We start from the raw sequence: 19,321 nt of genomic DNA, 5'->3' as shown, positions 1-19,321 counted from the left end.
TTTTGATTCATTGCAAGGAAAACATTATTTTTGTGCTCCCCTCTGAATCACATATAAGTTTTTGAAATATAAATTAATTTTTGTCGGCTTAATGATTTCATCTTACTTTTTGTCGGCTTACTGGCCGGGTGTTTCATTTTTGTAATTTTTTAAAAGTGCGTAGAATTAGCTAAAGTGTTTCATGATTGAGTAATTTTTTAAAATCAAAAAAAGTTGATGGCATATTTCATTGTTTTTTTTTGTTATCCAGCGTATTCTTTTCATGTCTCAATTTTCGTGGAAATTTCTGTTTTTTTGTTGCATTTCGACTTGAATGTTTTGTATGCAAAGATGTGACGTATTGTTTTGCATGAGATTAAGGAATTTCGTTTTTGAAAATAACATTGAGCTGTTTTTTTCAATGCATGACAATACATTTAATCCAGCTGTTGATGTCTTAATTTAAGAAAAAAAAAATCTTGTTTTTTTTTTTCATTTTTACGGGCATTTTTGTCTTTTTCATTGTTCTAGTTTTAGTTGTTGCGATCCAGCTCTCTTGACACTGCTTATCAAGTTCGTATTTGCTAAATTTGATGAAAAACGGTTGTTTTTGTTTTTAGTTTTCAGATTTTCCGTGGAAATTGTTTGAAACTTAAGCATTCAATTTTTTTGTTCTTCATTTGATTCTTTCGTTTTTATCTTAACTTTTGGCAAATGCTCCTGTTGATGTTTATAGCCGAATGTTCAGGTACTGTTTGCAGGTTGTTTGCTTGCAATATTTAATGTTTTTGAGTACATTTAGAAACTTCTCCAAATTTGTTTGTCATGAGAAAGAACTGAATGAAGATTGTGTAGCCCGAATCCTTCTTATGATTAGGTGATCGATTTTTAAAAATAATAATGAAAAAATCATTTAATAAAAGCATACTATTTTTCTTGCTAATTCTTTTCAGATATTTACTTTTTGTTTGAGACATTGTCTTTTGTTTTTTGGTATTTTAATTTGAACACTAAACTGTTTTTTACCCGTAAACAACTTTGTTTATAGGAAGACTGAAGTTGGCGATGTATTTTTTTAGTTTGTATTTTTTCTTTTTTCTCTTTAATCAGCTTCAAAGGTTTCGGCTTAAGAAGCGTTTTTGTTTTAGTCGTTTGAAGAGCAAACAAAGTTTTATCTTACCGTTTTGAGGGGGATTTAAAGTGTTATGAGTTTTTAGGTGTTCTAAAAACCTTTTTTTCCGACGGAACGTGCTTCGGAGTAACATGGGAAAATATTTGGTTGATCATTTTTGTAAATCTTTTTTCAAAAAATGAAAATTGCTGCTTTCATCTCTATTTTCGTCGAATAATTTCGAAAATGGTTTTTAATTATCAGTTTTTTCTGCAATAGATAAACTTCATCTACTGTTCCAGTTTTTTCAAATTGGGTTAGTTTTATCAAAAAAGTGTCAATCATAAAATGGTTTAGAAATTCATAGAGTTGAAAGGCCATGTTTTTGTCCTCGAATATAGAAAGAGTTTATAACAAACAAACAAAAATCTATTGGCTTATTTTAAGTTTTTCAACATAAATTCTCGAATTTCAAAGGGCCATAACTTATACCTTTTCAAATCAGTTTGCTTTCAATCTGCTCGGTGGGGCTGATTAGGGCTGATTTTTAGGTTATAGTATATCTGTTTGATAACACTGGCTGTCGGCCCCATTTCTTTGGAGCTTGTAAATTAAGCTCCATGCTTTCACGCGCATTGGTGGAGGGAAGGTATTTTTTAAGAGCCCATCGAACAGCAAAAGTGTAAAGGTGCCGAAAAACGTGGTCGACTTCTATTTTCGAAAATTGATTGTGTTGATATTTCCCAGCGGAATCAAAAATTTACCTATTGATCTAGTTTTCTGAAATTGGGTGACTTTATCAAAAAAGCCACCAGTTATAAAATGTTCTTGAAATTCAAAGCGCTCTAAGGGGATATATTTGTTCAATTCAGTTTTTTTCTGTTTCCTTGCGTTCATTACTGTTTTTAACTGTCAGTTGGTTATGTTTTACGATTTGTCGATGCATCTGCTTGTAGTGAAACTTGTTCAGTTTTGTATCGCAAGTGATGTTTGGCTTTGAAAAAAATCATCGTTAGACAAAAATAAATTTTCAGCCAAAAATTGCACAAATAAAACGTAAATCAACTAAAAAATATCTTTCAGTTTGAGTTCATCAGTTTCTTATCAGAGTTCAATTTGAGATTCTCTATCATCAATGATTTAGTCGACCTCCTCGACTGTAGGTCCGCCTCCCATTCTAGCACCTGTTCCCCCATTGTTCCCTTGTCCCCCACTGTACAGCTTGCTCATCACTGGGGCCACTTTATCTTGAATTTCTTTCATCTTGTACTCAAACTCGTCTTTTTCTGCCGACTGATTTCGTTCTAGCCAAGTTTCGGTTTCCTTGACAATGTCGCAAACCAACGATTTTTCCTTAGGGTCCAGTCTGTCAGCTACAGCGGAGTCCTCGACCGATGACTTGACGCTGAAGATGTAGCTCTCAAGAGCGTTTTTCGCCGACACTCTAGCCCGACAAGCATCATCCTCGGCTTTGAACTTCTCGGCATCGGCAACCATTCGGTCAATATCCTGTTGACTCAATCGGTTCTGATCGTTCGTGATTTTGATCGACTCGTTCTTTCCGGTACTGGTATCTTTGGCAGTAACTGTCAACATGCAGTTAGCGTCGACATCGAAAGACACTTCAATCTTCGGGACACCTCGAGGAGCTGGTGGTATTCCTTGCAGATTAAAAGATCCAAGAAGGTTGTTGTCCTTGGTCATTGCTCGTTCGCCTTCGAAGACTTGAATTGTGACAGCTGGTTGATTGTCCGCGTATGTTGTAAAAGTGTTCTGAGCACGAGTTGGGACCTTGGTGTTTCTCTCAACTAGTTTGGTCATCACTCCTCCAGCTGTTTCGATTCCTAGTGACAGAGGCACAACATCGACCAAAAGAACATCATTGATTGCTTCGTCTTTCACATTGGTCAACACAGCCGCTTGTACAGCAGCTCCATAAGCGACTGCTTCGTCTGGGTTGATTGAGCAGTTCAGCTGCTTGCCATTGAAGAAGTCCTCGAGAAGTTTCCTGAAGATAGAGTTCTCTTTGCGTTTTCAGCTGCGGTTCTGAGTCTTCTCAAAGATCTTTTGTTCTGGGAGGGATCCTGCTTGTGCTTTCTCTTGAACTCTTCGATCAGATGCTTTACAAGTCGGTTGTCAAAATCCTCGCCTCCTAAATGTGTGTCACCTGCCGTCGATTTAACTTCAAACATTCCGTCCTCAATTGTGAGGACTGAAACGTCAAATGTTCCTCCTCCCAGGTCGAAAATCAGGACATTCCTTTCACCAGTTGCCTTCGTGTCCAAACCATAGGCAAGTGCAGCTGCAGTTGGCTCGTTGATGATTCTCAAGACATTTAGTCCAGCAATTGCTCCGGCATCTTTAGTGGCAGCTCTTTGTGCATCGTTGAAGTAAGCTGGAACCGTGATCACAGCGTCTTTCACGGGTAAGCCCAGGTATGCTTCCGCTGTTTCTTTCATTTTGGTCAGCACCATTGAGCTAATTTCTTCAGCGTGGAACTTTTTCGTCTCAGCTTTGTATTCGACTTCAATTTGAGGCTTGTCATTGTTGTTGAGAACTTTGAAAGGCCACAGTTTGATGTCCCTTTGAACAGTTTCCTCGGTGAACTTTCGGCCAATGAGTCGTTTAGCGTCAAAGATCGTGTTGTTTGGGTTCATAGCTGCTTGGTTCTTGGCTGCATCTCCAATGAGACGTTCAGAGTCGTTGAAAGCAACATAGGAAGGAGTCGTTCGATGACCCATGTCGTTGGCGATTATTTCCACTTTTCCATTTTGGAAGACCCCTACGCAAGAGTAGGTGGTTCCCAGATCGATTCCAACTGCAGGAGCTGTTTTGACCATTTTCGATCAGTTGTTGAGTAATATTTGATAAGTTTTGAAGTAAATGACAAATAGTGGATATATATTTTTTCAGAATTGGTATACTTAAGATATAAGCGTTGGAAAGTTTGCTTTAAGAGGCTGTTCGCAGAAAATGTAGCTTTTTGTCGATTTAGAATTTATATGGTAGTAGAAAATAAAGACCGGTATTTATACTTTAACTGCATTCTAATTCTCGAATATTCTTCGAAGCATATGTTCTAGAACAATCACGGCGAGAATATTTTATACCTTTTCAGCATTTTTGTAATGAGCAAATTCAGAAGAATGTTCTAGTTCTACTTTCATTGCTCTTCGGTTTGTTCGCTTGTGTGGAATGGTATATTCGTTCAATCGAATGTTCTAGAATGTTCTTAAATGCGAGTTAAAATAATAGACCGCAGTAGGAATATAGTATGGACTATTTTAGTGTATCAGTAGTGTATGAATGGACTATTTTTCATTTCCTTTAAATTCATTATTACCAATCGAGAAATGATCTTGCTATATGCCGAATAGAATTAGCAATTTTACTGGTAAACCGCAGGCAACGGGCCTCAGCCACATGAGTTTCAGACAGTTGCGAGTTCTTTTTTACCCTTATTGTTGTCTGCCTGCTTATTTTTGTCTGCTTAGTTCCCCAGAAAAGATTTTTTTTTGAAAACTTGGCTTCTGTGTAGCATTCCCAAAGCTCTTTGTAGAGTTTCTAATGGTGCAGACAATTTTGTTCCAGATATTTTGGGCGTTTTTTTCTATTTTCATTGACAAAAACAATTTTTAAATTTTTTTTCCGTTTGATTTTCATAACCTTCATATGTGTATTTTAAGTGATGCGAAGCTGAGCTTAGTCTCTGTGTTAATTTATGCAGCCAAGCCAGTCTTTGAAATTCTGCGAAAAATTATACCTTAGTTTCCGTGACTTATGCGTCACTTTGAGAGATCTGCTTAATTTCAGTTGATCCAAAAAATGTTATGGAATGTTCAACGGTTTATATAGAGCGTGAGACATTGCTGGAAAATATAACCAATTGACTGAATTTTACGAGCCATATTATAATGAGAGATATAATGCGTAGAGAACCGCTTCGATCACTGAAGTATGTTAAAATCTATTATTTGAATGTGGATAATCAAAGTCAACAAGAGTTCATAATTAATGGCTTGCATCGATAATCTCAACACCAGGAGAGCGTGTGACAACAATTCGTACCTAGCGAGGGCTAGGTACGAATTGTTGTCTCACGCTCTCCTGGTGTGTAGATTATCGATGAAAGTCATTAATTATGAACGCATTTTGACTTTTATTATCCACATTTTAAAAACATGGGATTTTTTTCGAACAAAATAGGTTATCTTGAGATCTTATGGCAAAAAAAAAACAATTTTTTGAAATTTCATTTAGTGGAATCATAGCGCGATATAGTCGCTGTGAAAACAATCCACTTTTTAGCTATTATATTAAAAATATTGCCTAAATCAGTGTCAAATTATCGATTATAATGGCAACATTTTGGCACGGGTTTCTAAATATTATCTATTTTTATCCGAGAAACTTCAGTGCGGTTGGGGAAGTTAAACCCGGTTTCAAAATTATGAGACCAACAAAAATTCTTGGTTGATTTTGCAGACAGACTTATGTTCAGACTTTGCAGCTTATGTTCAGACTCTGCAGACTTATGTTCAGACTTTGCAGACTTATGTTCAGACTTTGCAGAATTATGCTCAGACTTACGTTAAGAATTCAAGACTTATGTTCAGACTTCGCAAGCTTAGACCTGCGTTGCGACTATGAGTTTTCGGTCTCAACCCGGATCGATTTTAATTCTGGTAGATAATAAATTTTCATTTTGAAGGATAACAAAAAAAATGTCTTTTTTGCTCTTTTGTTTCGGTTTTTCTTTGCTTTCTCTGCCCTGTCGTTAGTCAGTTGCAGTGCTGTAGTATCTGTCCCAGAACATGTATGTCATCTCTTTGATCAGGGATCTGTCGGGAATTGTCTGAGACATTCCATACATTGCTGCCTAGAAATTTTTACCCTGTTAAGAGACTCTTCATGGAAATTGAACTAATGGACTATCTTGGCAAATAGAACTTCTTTACTTTCTTTAGACATTTTGACATTTTTCTATTTGATAAGTAACCGTGTTGATCGCATCATAAGCTCGGCGCATCTGATGATTCAAAAACACGGTATGTCTAATCTCAGTTTCTAGACAGATTTGAAATACACAAATTATTAAAAGTACTCTCTCCCCTCAGTTTTTGATCTAACCTGTCCGTTGGCCTTTTCCTCTGGCGATTGCATGCATATCTCGGCTGTCTCCCGGATGTCCTTGAGGAATGAGTCCAGCCACTCCTGCTCCACGTGCTTCATAGTCACTGTGAAGTGGATCCTACCACACAAAAATACAGTTTTATTGTTTTTTCCTGGTCTTTGATTGTATTTGTTATTAGTTCTTGAAAAGGTTCTTGTATAAGTTATTAGTTCGCTTTTTGTTCAGTTCTTTCTATTGTGTTTGTTAATTGATTTTTAATAAAAGGGAGATTCTTGCAGGGAAACAATTGAGTTATTTGCTGGCCAGGAATAATTAGCCGGAGAGATTTAGCAATCAAATTGCTCGAATTACAAAAAAATTGACTAATGTCCAAGTTTTGAAACTCGATGCCCTTCCACTCGCCAAAGTCGTAGATCTGCCCCGGATAACAGATATGTGTTGTAACTTGGCAACCAGCAAAACTATGTAAAAATAGATTGTCAAATATCTATTCACAAGAGCCGATACGAACGAAAAAGCATTTGAAAATAGATAGAACACTTGCCCTCCTGGGAACTGGGTGGTGCCTAAGAACCATTTCCTCTTGGTTAGTAGTTCGAACTGTCTCCAAATGTCAAACTGGTACGAGGTCCACGATACCACACAGATCTGCGGGTCTCCCATCACACAAAGTCCAGGAGTCTCAGATATGCTTATAGTGAAAAATTAGAGAATTACGATATTTTTCTAGATTGTTATATATTTTTTCCTCGGTGCAACCTTTTTTTTTAAACTGTATGTGCCATTTTTGCCTCTGAGTTTGATTATTTAAAGTAGAAGTTTTCCCTCACATCTTGCTGAGGATACAAGTAGTTTTTTAAGCAAATGCAAATTCACAATTATTTTGAACGGAATTTGATGTCATCAAAAATTTTTCAATGTAAAGGAAGCAGGTGGATAATACATTGTGTACACACCCCTTGGCGAGTGCCCTGGTTGTGTGTACCACTTGTGCGGCTGTCTTAGTGTACCCCTCCTCCCCCATATAGAGCATGGTGGCCCATGCAGTGGCTATGATTCCACCGCTCCTGCTCCCCCCTGTGGTGGGGGTTGCATAGATTCCACCTGCAAATCAATAGAGCCAGAGTTTTAACCGAGTTAAACTTTTTGTTGATATTTTCAGATGTAAAGAGCTAAAATTAAGGAAATCATTTTTAAATTTACAATAACAACAAGAACCTTTAGTTTCAACCAAGAAGTGGGGGGGGGGGGGGGGGGACTTTACATTCGGGTGTTTTTTTTTGCTTGCGGGTTTAACAAATAAAATTATGTAGTCGAGTGATATGTCATTTTGAAACTTTAAAAGTTGTTTAAAAGTTTCGCAACATTTTTTTTGCTTTTTAGATAAATGTAGAGAGACGCTTTCTACAATCGCATGAAAGTCTTAAAAATACTTTCGATAAGTTTTTGTTGTTTTTTTCTGATAGTTTTTTAAAATTAAAACAGAAAATTATTGATCTTCAAATTTTGGTGCTACTTGCCCAGCAACTAAATATTATCCTTTTTATATAAAGTAATCATAAAGTGAGGTATAATCGTCAGTCAAGAAAAACGTGGGTTTCATTTGCGGTTATCTCGCTATATTAGTACATCAAGTAGACAATGCTAAACGGGGGCGTTACGATTAGCATGTGTGACTATAGGCATGTGATATTGCTTTAACTGAGTGTGCTTTAAGACGAAAAAAAATTGCCTAAGTTTTCAAATAACTTGTTCGACAACCACTTGATTTTTGGGGAAGTTAAAGTTTTTACTCCACTCAATTGAAACCACGGCTAGGTGCACATTGTTTAAAATTGCAAATATGAGTAGAAAAAACGTGATATAGCGAATCTTCAAACTACAGTTTTTTTCTTGGGTTTGCTAATTGATACACATTCTAATTGGCCGGTCCCCATACCAAGCCACAATGATCAGAGGTTTGATCGCTAATTTAAAAACCGCTAAACGCTAAACCGTTTTCCACTAATCTTAACCTCGCCACGCTACCGTTCAAAAGTGTAGATTTTTTTTACTGAATTACTATATTGCAAATTATTTTGGCCCAACAATTTCAACTCAAAATACAATCAATTTAGTTGTTTATAGTAAATCAAAAGTTACGCCAAAAGTACCTGACCAATTGCAGACAAAACTACATCAAAGTCAACCTCTTCTGTAGCTCAACCGATTTTACGAATGGTGAAATTTTCTAAATTGTATGTCAATGAGTTTAGTAGCCACAATTTTTGTTTAATAGACAAAAATGTCACTTTTATTATGTACAAACATCAGCAACAGGCACTTGGAAAGAGCAAAGGAAACAGAAAAAAAGAAAGACAGTTTAAAAAATCTTGAACTTTCGAATTTCAAAGTAAAAACATCTGGCCATAACGTTTTTTGGACTTCAAGAAAATTATTGTTTGATTTTTTTGGATAAAATTGACTTAACTTGAGAAAATTCGATCAGTAGGTTAATTTTTTTTCGCTGAGAAAAACTGAGAATTAAAATTGACTAACGAAAGTAGAAAACAATACATTTTTCAGGAATTTTACAGTGCTGCTAGTTGATAATTAAGTTTGCCGTCTTTTTATTAAAAAAAAAGAAAACGAAAAAAAAATTCAAATGAAATTAAAAATCAAATCATGAAAAATCGAGAACAAAATTTAAAACTTTTCCTTACAAAAAACCATGCTGACCTGTATGAGAGTTTTCACTACGTTCATCAACTCTTGAAAACAATTTCTCATTTGACAACATTTTCAAAACGGTGTGCATAAGTTTTTACAGCTTATCTTTTCACGTTTGAACTTTTTTGGATTTTTTTTCACTCTTGCGTTAAGCATAGGTATTGCAATTAGTTGAAGACTTTTCCGGTAATTTACTTTATTCACAAGACTCATCTCCTAGATCTTAAACTCATTCATCTGCCGAGTTTTTCTGTTGCAGCACACTTAATTTCAGCATGTTTGCATTTAAAATCCAGTCGAAACAGAGTTTGCTGTTTTGTTGTTTGTGTTTTCGATTTGTATTTTTGTACTCGATTTGTTATGACTTCTCTTTTTGTTTTTCTTTTTTTTTCAGTTTATAAAGTTTCCGTTTAAAATATACCGACTAATTGTTCTCCTGTTAATTGTTGACCGAAAAAAGTTTTTGTGTGCGTGTGTTTCTGCTTTGGGGAAAGCAGACTTAGAATTTTTTTGATTAGTTTGGAATTACTTTGACATTTTTCGGCATGAAAAATTTCTGCTCAAGTGTTTTCGACTTTGTTACCTGTTGGTAAGTTTTGGTGTGATGGTACTCAGATTGGAAAAAATAATAGATTTAATTTTGCACTATCATCACTAAAGAAGTTCGCAAGTGTAATGACGCCCTGCGAGTATATGGTGTCTAGCTTCTCAAAATGATACTTCCTTAAATTGTTCAGCCTTGCTTCCATCGTTTATAATACCTATGTTTCAAATTCTGTTTTCAATTTCTTCAGTAAAACTTTCCCAATTTGCTCAGGTAATAAAAAAAATTTCGTAAAAACGGGAATTGCTTAGTTAGAGGGAGATTTATTAAAATTGGAAGATGGTCTGAACCCAAAGTTGAGCGGCTTCCATCATAAAGAGCGTAAAAATAATGTTGACTCTAGAGAGATGTTCGGGGGAAGGGTTTAAAATTTTATCGAATAGTAAGCGGGTCTGATTGTGTTCTTTCAGTGGGGTAAAATGGAGTCTGTTATTTCTGCGCTTAAAGAGGCACCTCTGTTATCATCTGGTATATTTAAATGCCACAGGGGTCAGTGGGCATTAGCCTCTCCTATGATGGTTGTATTACCTTGTGTTAACAGTTGAGCCACTGAAGCCTTTTAGTTTGTGGACAACTGCTGCGCGGGAGTATGTAAAAAATTTGTAAGACTGAGGTTTTGGTCCATTTTTGGTCCTTTGTTCCTTCTGTTGCGATGCATAATTGGCATAATAAATTCAAAACTATCTCAATTTGTGTATACAAATATAAATTAGCGTATTAATTTATTGCTGATGGTTTTTCGTCTTTTTGATTGTCGATAAAACTTTCGGTAAAGTATTCGATTCATGTATACCACCTTGCATTCATTTCATATATGGCACTCGTTGATACTATTTGGGCAGTATATGTATACCAAACAATTTTACAGAACAAAGATTTTGCCGAGCAATTTATTTTGCTAGAAACCTAATTTAATATAGTTTTGTCAGCAATTGATCAGATATTTGGAAGTTAAAGTCTCGGCCCCAATTTCGAAAAAATGCACCAAAAAATTTTTGCTAAAATGCTATGCAATTTTTTTCTTCAACCTTTTTTTTGCCAAAAATTACTATTTTTATTCAACATAACGGCACATTGCCACTGTTGTTATGCATTTTTTTTATAAAACTCTGATGTAATTTACCTAAATCTGATGCAATTCCGGTTATTTTAGATATGCATAACAATTTTCTTAACAATAGATAGCAATTTATTAATATCTGGTTGAGCATACCTGGCCAGTCTGGCTGTGAGAAGTACATACACTGCATGTACTCTGGACTGCGGAACACTAGAGCGGATGTGCCTTTGGGAGCGAATCCATACTGAAACACATCAGAGTTCATGATAATCAGATCATTGATGTTTTTTTTTAACTAGTGTATGTTTCTAAATCATATGAAAAATAGCTCCAGGGGAAATCAAACCTGATGTTAATGTCAAAGCAGTAAATAGCTTTCTTATGCGGAAAGCAAGCAGACATAAGACTTTAACTTGACAAATAAGGATCCAATTTAGAAACGAAGACAAACCCATCTGACAAAGACAAAAATTAGAAAGACTCCGTACGATAATGAAAATTACATAGCCTGGAACGTTTCTTTAGATTAATTGCTGATTTTTCTGCTTTATGTTATTATTTTACCTTGTGATTGTCGCAAGATATGCTCATGACTCCTGGCACAGCGAAGTCGAAAGGAGGCAACTCTAGTCCACTTTGGGCCATAAAGGCCACCACAAACCCACCCAGACAGGCGTCCACGTGCACTGGGATGTCCCGGGCCACGCCCAGCTGCAAAAAGAAACGATTTTCTAGAACTATTTGGTTATTTTATCGTGCTTTATCTTTTCACTAAGATTATCGCAAAATCAGTGAATTCAACAGTGCTAAAATTTGAAATAGTAAAAATTTGAATTATGTTGCTCTCTGAAAAAAAATCAAAAAACAGCAAAGCTAAAGTGCGGCTACCAGCAGAAGATCAAACGTTTTTTTCATTAATAACTATTGTAACAAGATGAAAAAACGTAAGTTTAACTCACCGCCGCTATCTTCTCAATGGGATCCATGAGACCATATGGAAACTCGGGAAAGGAACCAACTATCTAAAAACGAAACAGAATTTAGAAAAACGCCAGTAAAGCCGGGATTTACATCGAAATACAAACAAATATTTACCAAACACGTGTTTTTATTCACAGCTCTCTTCATCTTGGCAAAATCCAGTTTGAATGTTTTGCTATTTATTGGAACATGTACAGCTTTCACTCGGAAGTAGAAGCAAGCTTTGTCCAGGGCTGCGTGTGCAGTGACAGACATCACCAGTTCTGGATACCGGATACCCCTGTCGTAGGCTCTGTTCCTCGCCGCAAGAACTGCCAATAAGAGACTCTCACTCCCACCTGTCGTGATCTAAGTTTGAGAAAATTTTAGATTCCAAAACAGTCAAAACTTTTTTGCTTGTAGTACTTCATCAAGCCCACTTTTATCTTGATGGTTGTAAGCTCCGATTTGAAAAAAATCCATTTTTTTTGCTTCGTTCGGCTTGAAAGGTTTCACTCCATTTTATATTGGCGTAGTCGACTCATATCGAAAGTTTTTTTGGTGTGGATTTTGAGAAGAGACTTGTTGCAATGCAAGTTTAACACAGACATTTGTCCCACTTCATCTTAATGTTTTTCTCAAATTGAACTTCATTCAAAACAAATCGAGACAACAAAATTTTTACGACTAATATTTTTTTAGTCTTAGAATACATGAATTCGTTCTTTTCCAAATGGTAAAAATTTCCACCGGGGCTTTGTTTAAAAAGCTTTAAATTGCGCAAATTATTATTCTCGGAAAATTTACAAAATTTAATTAAATTTCCGCGTTAAAACTCAATTTTGTTCCGACTTTGCTTGGGTTGTTTTTTTTATTCAGTCAAACTTTGGCAATCGAAATAATAGTTCTACCAACAAAAATTATAGCCCATTAAAGATATCAACTCCCTGAGTTCAAATTGTAAAGAAAATTTAATTGTTCTTCTCTCGACCAGTTTTTGTTTTGCTAATGGTTTAAATTTCTACCTAGTCTCTGTGTGAAAAGCTTTAAATTGCGCAAATTAATATTGTCGGAATAAATACAACATTTAATTAAATTGCCACGTTAAAATTCAATTTTTGTTCCGATTTTGCTAGGTTTTTTATTTAGTCAAGTTTTGGCAATCGAAATATTAGTTTTACCGAAAAAACTCATAGCCAATTAAAAATATCCCCTGAGTTCAAATTGTAAGAAGATTTTTTCATCCAATTATTTTTTCTCTGGACCAATTCTTGGGATGATCTTGACTTTTTATGCGCTCTGTGAAGATTTTTATTATATTGCTTAAGCGTATTAAAAAGGTTTCAAATTAAAAGCAAGCTAATTGGTAATTTTATTTTCGTACTACTAAAATTTTCACAGTTGATATTGATATTGTCCAAAAATTTTGAATACTTTTTTCATCAGCAATTATAAGATACCGGTTGAGAGGCAGTCTGAACAATCATGAATTTGACTTGATTGACGAGGAGTCATCTTCGAACTTAGGAACCCCACGTATATAAACATAGCCAACAGACAATTGGAAAAGAGTCATTGAACGCAAGGGAACAGAAAAAAACGTGTCTTGATTTTGAAACTTTTAAATTTTACAAAAAAACTTACGCTTCAAACTTCGCTGAACTTAATATATTTTTTGTATGATTAACCCTTTTTTGGATGTACCAATTCAATTTGAGAAAACTGGATGAATTGGTAGAGTTTTTCTTTTCATCTAGGAACCCTTCAATCTAACAGTGCAGTGACAGACATCACCAGTTCTGGATACCGGATACCCCTGTCGTAGGCTCTGTTCCTCGCCGCAAGAACTGCCAATAAGAGACTCTCACTCCCACCTGGCGTGATCTAAGTTTGAGAAGATTTATATTCCAAAACAGTCAAAACTTTTTTGCTTGTAGTACTTCATCAAGCCCACTTTTATCTTGATGGTTGTAAGCTCCGATTTGAAAACAAATCCATTTTTTTGCTTCGTTCGGCTTGAAAGGTTTCACTCCATTTTATATTGGCGTAGTCGACTCATATCGAAAGTTTTTTTGGTGTGGATTTTGAGAAGAGACTTGTTGCAATGCAAGTTTAATACAGACATTTGTCCCACTTCATCTTAATGTTTTTCTCAAATTGAACTTCATATAAAACAAATCGAGACAACAAAATTTTTACGACTAATATTTTTTTAGTCTTAGAATACATGAATTCGTTCTTTTCCAAATGGTAAAAATTTCTACCGGGGTTTTGTTTAAAAAGCTTTAAATTGCGCAAATTATTATTCTCGGAAAATTTACAAAATTTAATTAAATTTCCGCGTTAAAACTCAATTTTGTTCCGACTTTGCTTGGGTTGTTTTTTTATTCAGTCAAACTTTGGCAATCGAAATTATAGTTCTACCAACAAAAATTATAGCCCATTAAAGATATCAACTCCCTGAGTTCAAATTGTAAAGAAAAATTTAATTGTTCTTCTCTAGACCAGTTTTTGTTTTGCTAATGGTTTAAATTTCTACCTAGTCTCTGTGTGAAAAGCTTTAAATTGCGCAAATTAATATTGTCGGAATAAATACAACATTTAATTAAATTGCCACGTTAAAATTCAATTTTTGTTCCGATTTTGCTAGGTTTTTTATTTAGTCAAGTTTTGGCAATCGAAATAATAGTTTTACCGAAAAAACTCATAGCCAATTAAAAATATCCTTTGAGTTCAAATTGTAAGAAGATTTTTTCATCCAATTATTTTTTCTCTGGACCAATTCTTGGGATGATCTTGACTTTTTATGCGCTCTGTGAAGATTTTTATTATATTGCTTAAGCGTATTAAAAAGGTTTCAAATTAAAAGCAAGCTAATTGGTAATTTTATTTTCGTACTACTAAAATTTTCACAGTTGATATTGATATTGTCCAAAAATTTTGAATACTTTTTTCATCAGCAATTATAAGATACCGGTTGAGAGGCAGTCTGAACAATCATGACTTTGACTTGATTGACGAGGAGTCATCATCGAACTTAGGAACCCCACGTATATAAACATAGCCAACAGACAATTGGAAAAGAGTCATTGAACGCAAGGGAACAGAAAAAAACGTGTCTTGATTTTGAAACTTTTAAATTTTACAAAAAAACTTACGCTTCAAACTTCGCTGAACTTAATATATTTTTTGTATGATTAACCCTTTTTTGGATGTACCAATTCAATTTGAGAAAACTGGATGAATTGGTAGAGTTTTTCTTTTCATCTAGGAACCCTTCAATCTAAAGTTCAGTTTCGAAATTAAAATTCGATCAGGTTTTTTGTGACCTTCAGTTTTTTGCTGTTCGTCAGTGGAATGTGCCTTCTTTTTAACAAATAAAACGAGTTGACAGTAAAAAGAAATTAAATCACGAAAAATCAAAACTGGGCGTAAAAATTTTTTCAGTTTTTTGCAAAAAAAAACATCATGACCTATATAAGAGTCTCACTACATTTATTGACTATCTTAAAATGGTTGCAAATATTGTGAAAGCATAACCATACAAAGCGATTTTTGCGAATTTCTGTTAGGCGAAGGTTTGCTATTTGATGAAATTCGGAGAAGAATCAAATTTTATTTTCGCCTTCGAGCTTAGCCCGTCAGGTTAACATACCACTCCGTGGCTCTCTTCGTCTCCATGGAACATACTGCAGACGAATTTGGCAGTCTCCGCCTCTATCTTCCTGATGTCCTGGAACACATCAGCGTGCAAGGGATTCGTGTAGCCATGCAGTCGGAACACCTGAAGAATTGCAAAATTTTCATAGGAAGGTTTGAGGCAGTTTATGATTGCCCAAAAACAAAATTTTACGGCTGATTTCTTTTCAAACCTCCGGCAAGTTTTTACAAGTAAAATGTTTGTTCACATGGTCCAATTGTTATGAAAACTGGTTTGCGGTTCACAATCCAATCTTTATCCTTTTTGGTCTTCATACTTAACCTTATAAACTTAAGCGTTACACCATAAAATTGCTGCTCTTGCTCGAGGTGGGAGGAAGGATCCACCAAATTTTGAAATTATAAAATTCCTATCGCTGTTTGCTTCTTTATTTCACTATGACCATTCATTGCAACATATTACTCAATTTTTTCAAGGTCATGAGAACGTTTTTTTTTCAAGATTCCTCGAATCAGTAACTCTACAAAAGTCAATATGATTTAAGCTATCTAATGGGATCAGTTGAACTTCTTACCTGATATTAAAAATTTTGAAAATTTTTGGATCAGATTTTGACAATTTTCTGTAATTTTGCAAACTTTGAGCATCGTGGAATGAGAGTGGAAGAGTCGATGATAAAGAAAGAAAAACACCTGAGATTGCAGAAGTATTAGCAATGACTGCTTTACCTTAGCAGTGAGGTCGACTATTTCCTCGTTGTTTTGATACACTTGGCCCGACAGCTTCTTGTCCACGTGCTCGTCTGAAAGCGAAAAAGCTATTAATGAAACTTATATTTTTTCGAAAAAAAAGATATTAAAAGCCTTTTAGTACTTTTTAATGACATCGCCCGGCCCTAAAATATTTGTCAAAGAGTCTTTGCTGCCAATATATACTAGTTCGGAGGGAAAAGCGAACGCAATTTTTTTGCTCAAAACCTTCTAAAAAGTGCCCAAAAGGGACATTGCAGCACATATTTTTTTTCAAAAGTTAACAGAAAAATTCGGAAAAATAGTTTTTTAAGGAAATTACCGGAAATTTAATTTGGTTGGTATAAAAAATGTCGACAACATGAGTAATGAGTCTTTGAATTTACTCTATATCCTCCTTGAGGACATACCCTAAATATGAAGTGAGGACATCCTCTAAACTTTAAACTTAATCTTCGCACTATAGATGGGCGATGTATAGATTGCAATAGGGAGATTGTACCATACTTCTCATTTGTATTAAATTTTTTGGATCTAGGAACTCTCTGAATGAGTACCAAGTGTGTTGTAGTGTTTGAGTTTGTCCATGACCTGGTCAACAGTCATGCCCCCCTTGGGTAGTTCAGTCATGTACACCATGTCTGTCTTCAGTCGGAAGGAGGTCGTGTTGATGTCATGTCTCACTTCTTCTATCTTCTCCTTCACCTAGAGGTCAAAGAAATTCAGACTGAACAAATTTGTTTTTCAAATAATTTTTCTCTACTGTCGGAATTGCTTCAAACTGGTACAATGCAAATAAAATTGAAGCTTAAAAACTTAAACTTCATACAAAATAAGAACAATAAAAATAAGTGGTGTGCTTCGAAAAAAACTCACCTTTCCTTTGACGATAGGAAGACTTCTGAGTGTTTTGAACATCCATTTTGTCACTCGAACGGACGAAACTAAAACAAATGCTTATGGACTTAGTTTTTGATACACTAGTAAGTCGGGATGCCGAACAACTGCCCTGAATGTTCAGAAAGCTATTATTGTTTGAAGAATAACTTAAAAAAATGATTTTTGGAGGTGTTAGGGCTGCTGAAGGGCAAAAGCGATTGGAACTTTGCATCTTTCATAGATATAATTATTAGCTTCCAGGTTTTTTTTGGATCCTGCTGACTTGTAAGTTACAAATATCTTTCTATTCAGTCATGAGCAGTTATTCTCATGTTTCACTTACTCAAAATATAAAATTGTGTGCTTGATTGTATGCTCCCATATTTGGTTTTTTTTTCATGAAATCCATTTTTGGCCGACCAACCCTTAAATTTTTTAAAGGCTCCTTTGGCGCTAAAATATACTAATTTTGAATGGGAGAGCGCGCTGAAAAAACGCAATTTTTTTGGTCAAAATTGTCCAAAAACTGTTCAAAATTTGTCAGCGTCGCAGAAAATTTTTTCGAAATAGGCCTTTATAGTGTTCTGAGAGCGCTCGAAAAATCCCCCCTCTCGACAAAATCCTAGAACCGCCCCTGATTGAGAGAATTCTCATACTTACAAAACGCTTGTTCTATTTTAACTAAATTAACCAACCAACTGCTCGTTTTCATGGCAAACTTTTCCCGCCCATAAAGCTTTACTGAAGATGAAAGAGAGTGGCGTTTTTACAACGAAAAAGCCACGATTTTGATATATAAAGCTTAAATCTTGCAAAGAGTGAAAACATGATTTTAACCGCTCAAGACTGATACAAAAATCAGTCGCAAGTTTTCAGCTTAAGCTCAAAAATACCCCTAAAAGTAAGTTATTTACCAATTAAAACTAAAACTATTATTTTGTCCATTATTATATATAATTATTCATTACTGTTAGATGAAAAATTTGTTTTATTTTGTGACATTAATTTTTGGCCGACCGAGCCTAAAATTTCTCAGAAGGAGCCTTTGGCGCTAATATAGTCTAATTGTGAAGGGGAGCGCTCGCCGAAAAAACGCAAACTTTGGGCAAACTTTTTGACCCGTTTTCGACCAGTTTTTTTTTTCTCAAAAATTTGCCTAGGGTGCAAAAATTTTGTGAAAATAGGGTCATTGTTCTGGGAGCGCTCGGAATATCCGCCTCTCTCATCGAGATATGCGAGTCTCAATTCGGGATTCCATTTAACTATTTAACTGCTGTCAGCTGTCAGAAAGAACCTTTTTTTCATAAGGATTTTTGGCAGGAAAACCAGCAGTTTTAGGCTTATCTTTGGCAAAAATACGGCTTTTTCGTGTTGCTAAATTCACAGTTGTTAGACACTTACCTTCGTAACCCTCTCTTATGAACTGAGTGATCCAGCAGTAAATGTAGGTGACCAGAACTGACATCAAACACGTAGCCACGGCAACTTGCCATCTCTCGTAACTCGATAATTTGTCTTCCACAACTTTCAGAGAAGACTCCACATATAAAAGTCCACCTTCCACGTAAGGATTTGAAGATATATTCTCCATTTTAGACAAAAATGTCAAAACTTATCAAACCTTGTAAAGACGAAAACTTTAGCTCCAAATTGCAAGCTTAAGTTCAACCAAACCTGTAAATGTTTCTGCAATTCATACTCAATGAAATTGGTAATCGCTGATATGGGGTAATGAGTTTCAATTTATGAAGTTTGAATGGGAGTTTGAACTATTGGTTTCAAATAAGTCTAATCTTAATTATCGGAGACTTTGTTTTGAATGATAAATGTAAAGGGTATGTTTGCAGTTCAAAATTATGACCGAAGAGACTTAGTCACTGGGTAAAACGCCCGTCAGTGGAAATATTTAAAATCGAACTTTAATTCAAGATAATTTATGATTTATGTATCAACATTGACGTCAAATTTTAAAGTTGATTGTTTTTTTTCAGATTGAGGAGGAAAATATAGCAGGAAAAAAATCAGAAATCAGTGGAAATTTATTCCTAGAAGTTGAATAAAGAAGCACAGTACAAATTAATTGACTCTCGCAACATTGAAATGTCTCACACAAGCTACAGTACGATAAATTTGTCGGCTTAACAAAAAGTTTAATGACGTTCGAGCTTTATTTAAAACAGAAAAGAACCGCTCATATACTTCAAATCATGAATGTATATAACTATACTTTTAATGGTCAAACAATGCAATGAATATAAAATAGGTATAAATGTTTTTTTTTCAGTTCGAACAATCAGCAACAGTTCATTGTAACTTTGGAATACTTAACGCACTTCTGAGGCAAATATTAAAGCACTCATAGCGTTGTGCTCCGAATAAAGCATTTGTCGACTTAAAATTAGGTTTTCACCCAATTTGAAGGTGGGCAGGATCTTTGTATTCGATTTTTTATTCACGCAAAGTCCGGCACCGTAA

The 19,321-nt window shown here is 35.1% G+C and overlaps 2 protein-coding genes and 1 pseudogene across 2 annotated transcripts in view; all 3 read right to left on the bottom strand.

Moving 5' to 3' along the window:
• LOC134842330 (uncharacterized) overlaps positions 1-19,321 on the bottom strand; it is a 405,874-nt gene that overhangs the window by 131,013 nt on the left and 255,540 nt on the right. The gene's annotated exons all lie outside the window — the stretch shown is intronic.
• Positions 2,130-5,051, bottom strand: LOC134842246 (heat shock 70 kDa protein-like; annotated as a pseudogene).
• On the bottom strand, positions 5,751-19,066 carry LOC134842139 (sphingosine-1-phosphate lyase 1-like). Its single transcript, XM_063858343.1, has 13 exons — positions 18,248-19,066; positions 16,844-16,911; positions 16,525-16,672; positions 15,947-16,020; positions 15,213-15,341; positions 11,693-11,926; positions 11,557-11,619; positions 11,162-11,308; positions 10,751-10,841; positions 7,181-7,328; positions 6,769-6,915; positions 6,221-6,341; positions 5,751-5,969 (listed from the first exon to the last, which is right to left on the bottom strand). The coding sequence occupies exons 1-13, from the start codon at positions 18,435-18,437 to the stop codon at positions 5,868-5,870; spliced, it is 1,662 nt and encodes a 553-aa protein (XP_063714413.1). The 5' UTR covers positions 18,438-19,066; the 3' UTR covers positions 5,751-5,867.

Source organism: Symsagittifera roscoffensis, chromosome 3, assembly GCF_963678635.1.
Source record: "Symsagittifera roscoffensis chromosome 3, txSymRosc1.1, whole genome shotgun sequence".
Lineage (NCBI taxonomy): Eukaryota > Metazoa > Xenacoelomorpha > Acoela > Convolutidae > Symsagittifera > Symsagittifera roscoffensis.
The sequence above is the reverse complement of the archived record's forward strand: the minus strand, read 5'-3'. Positions and strand labels throughout refer to the sequence as shown.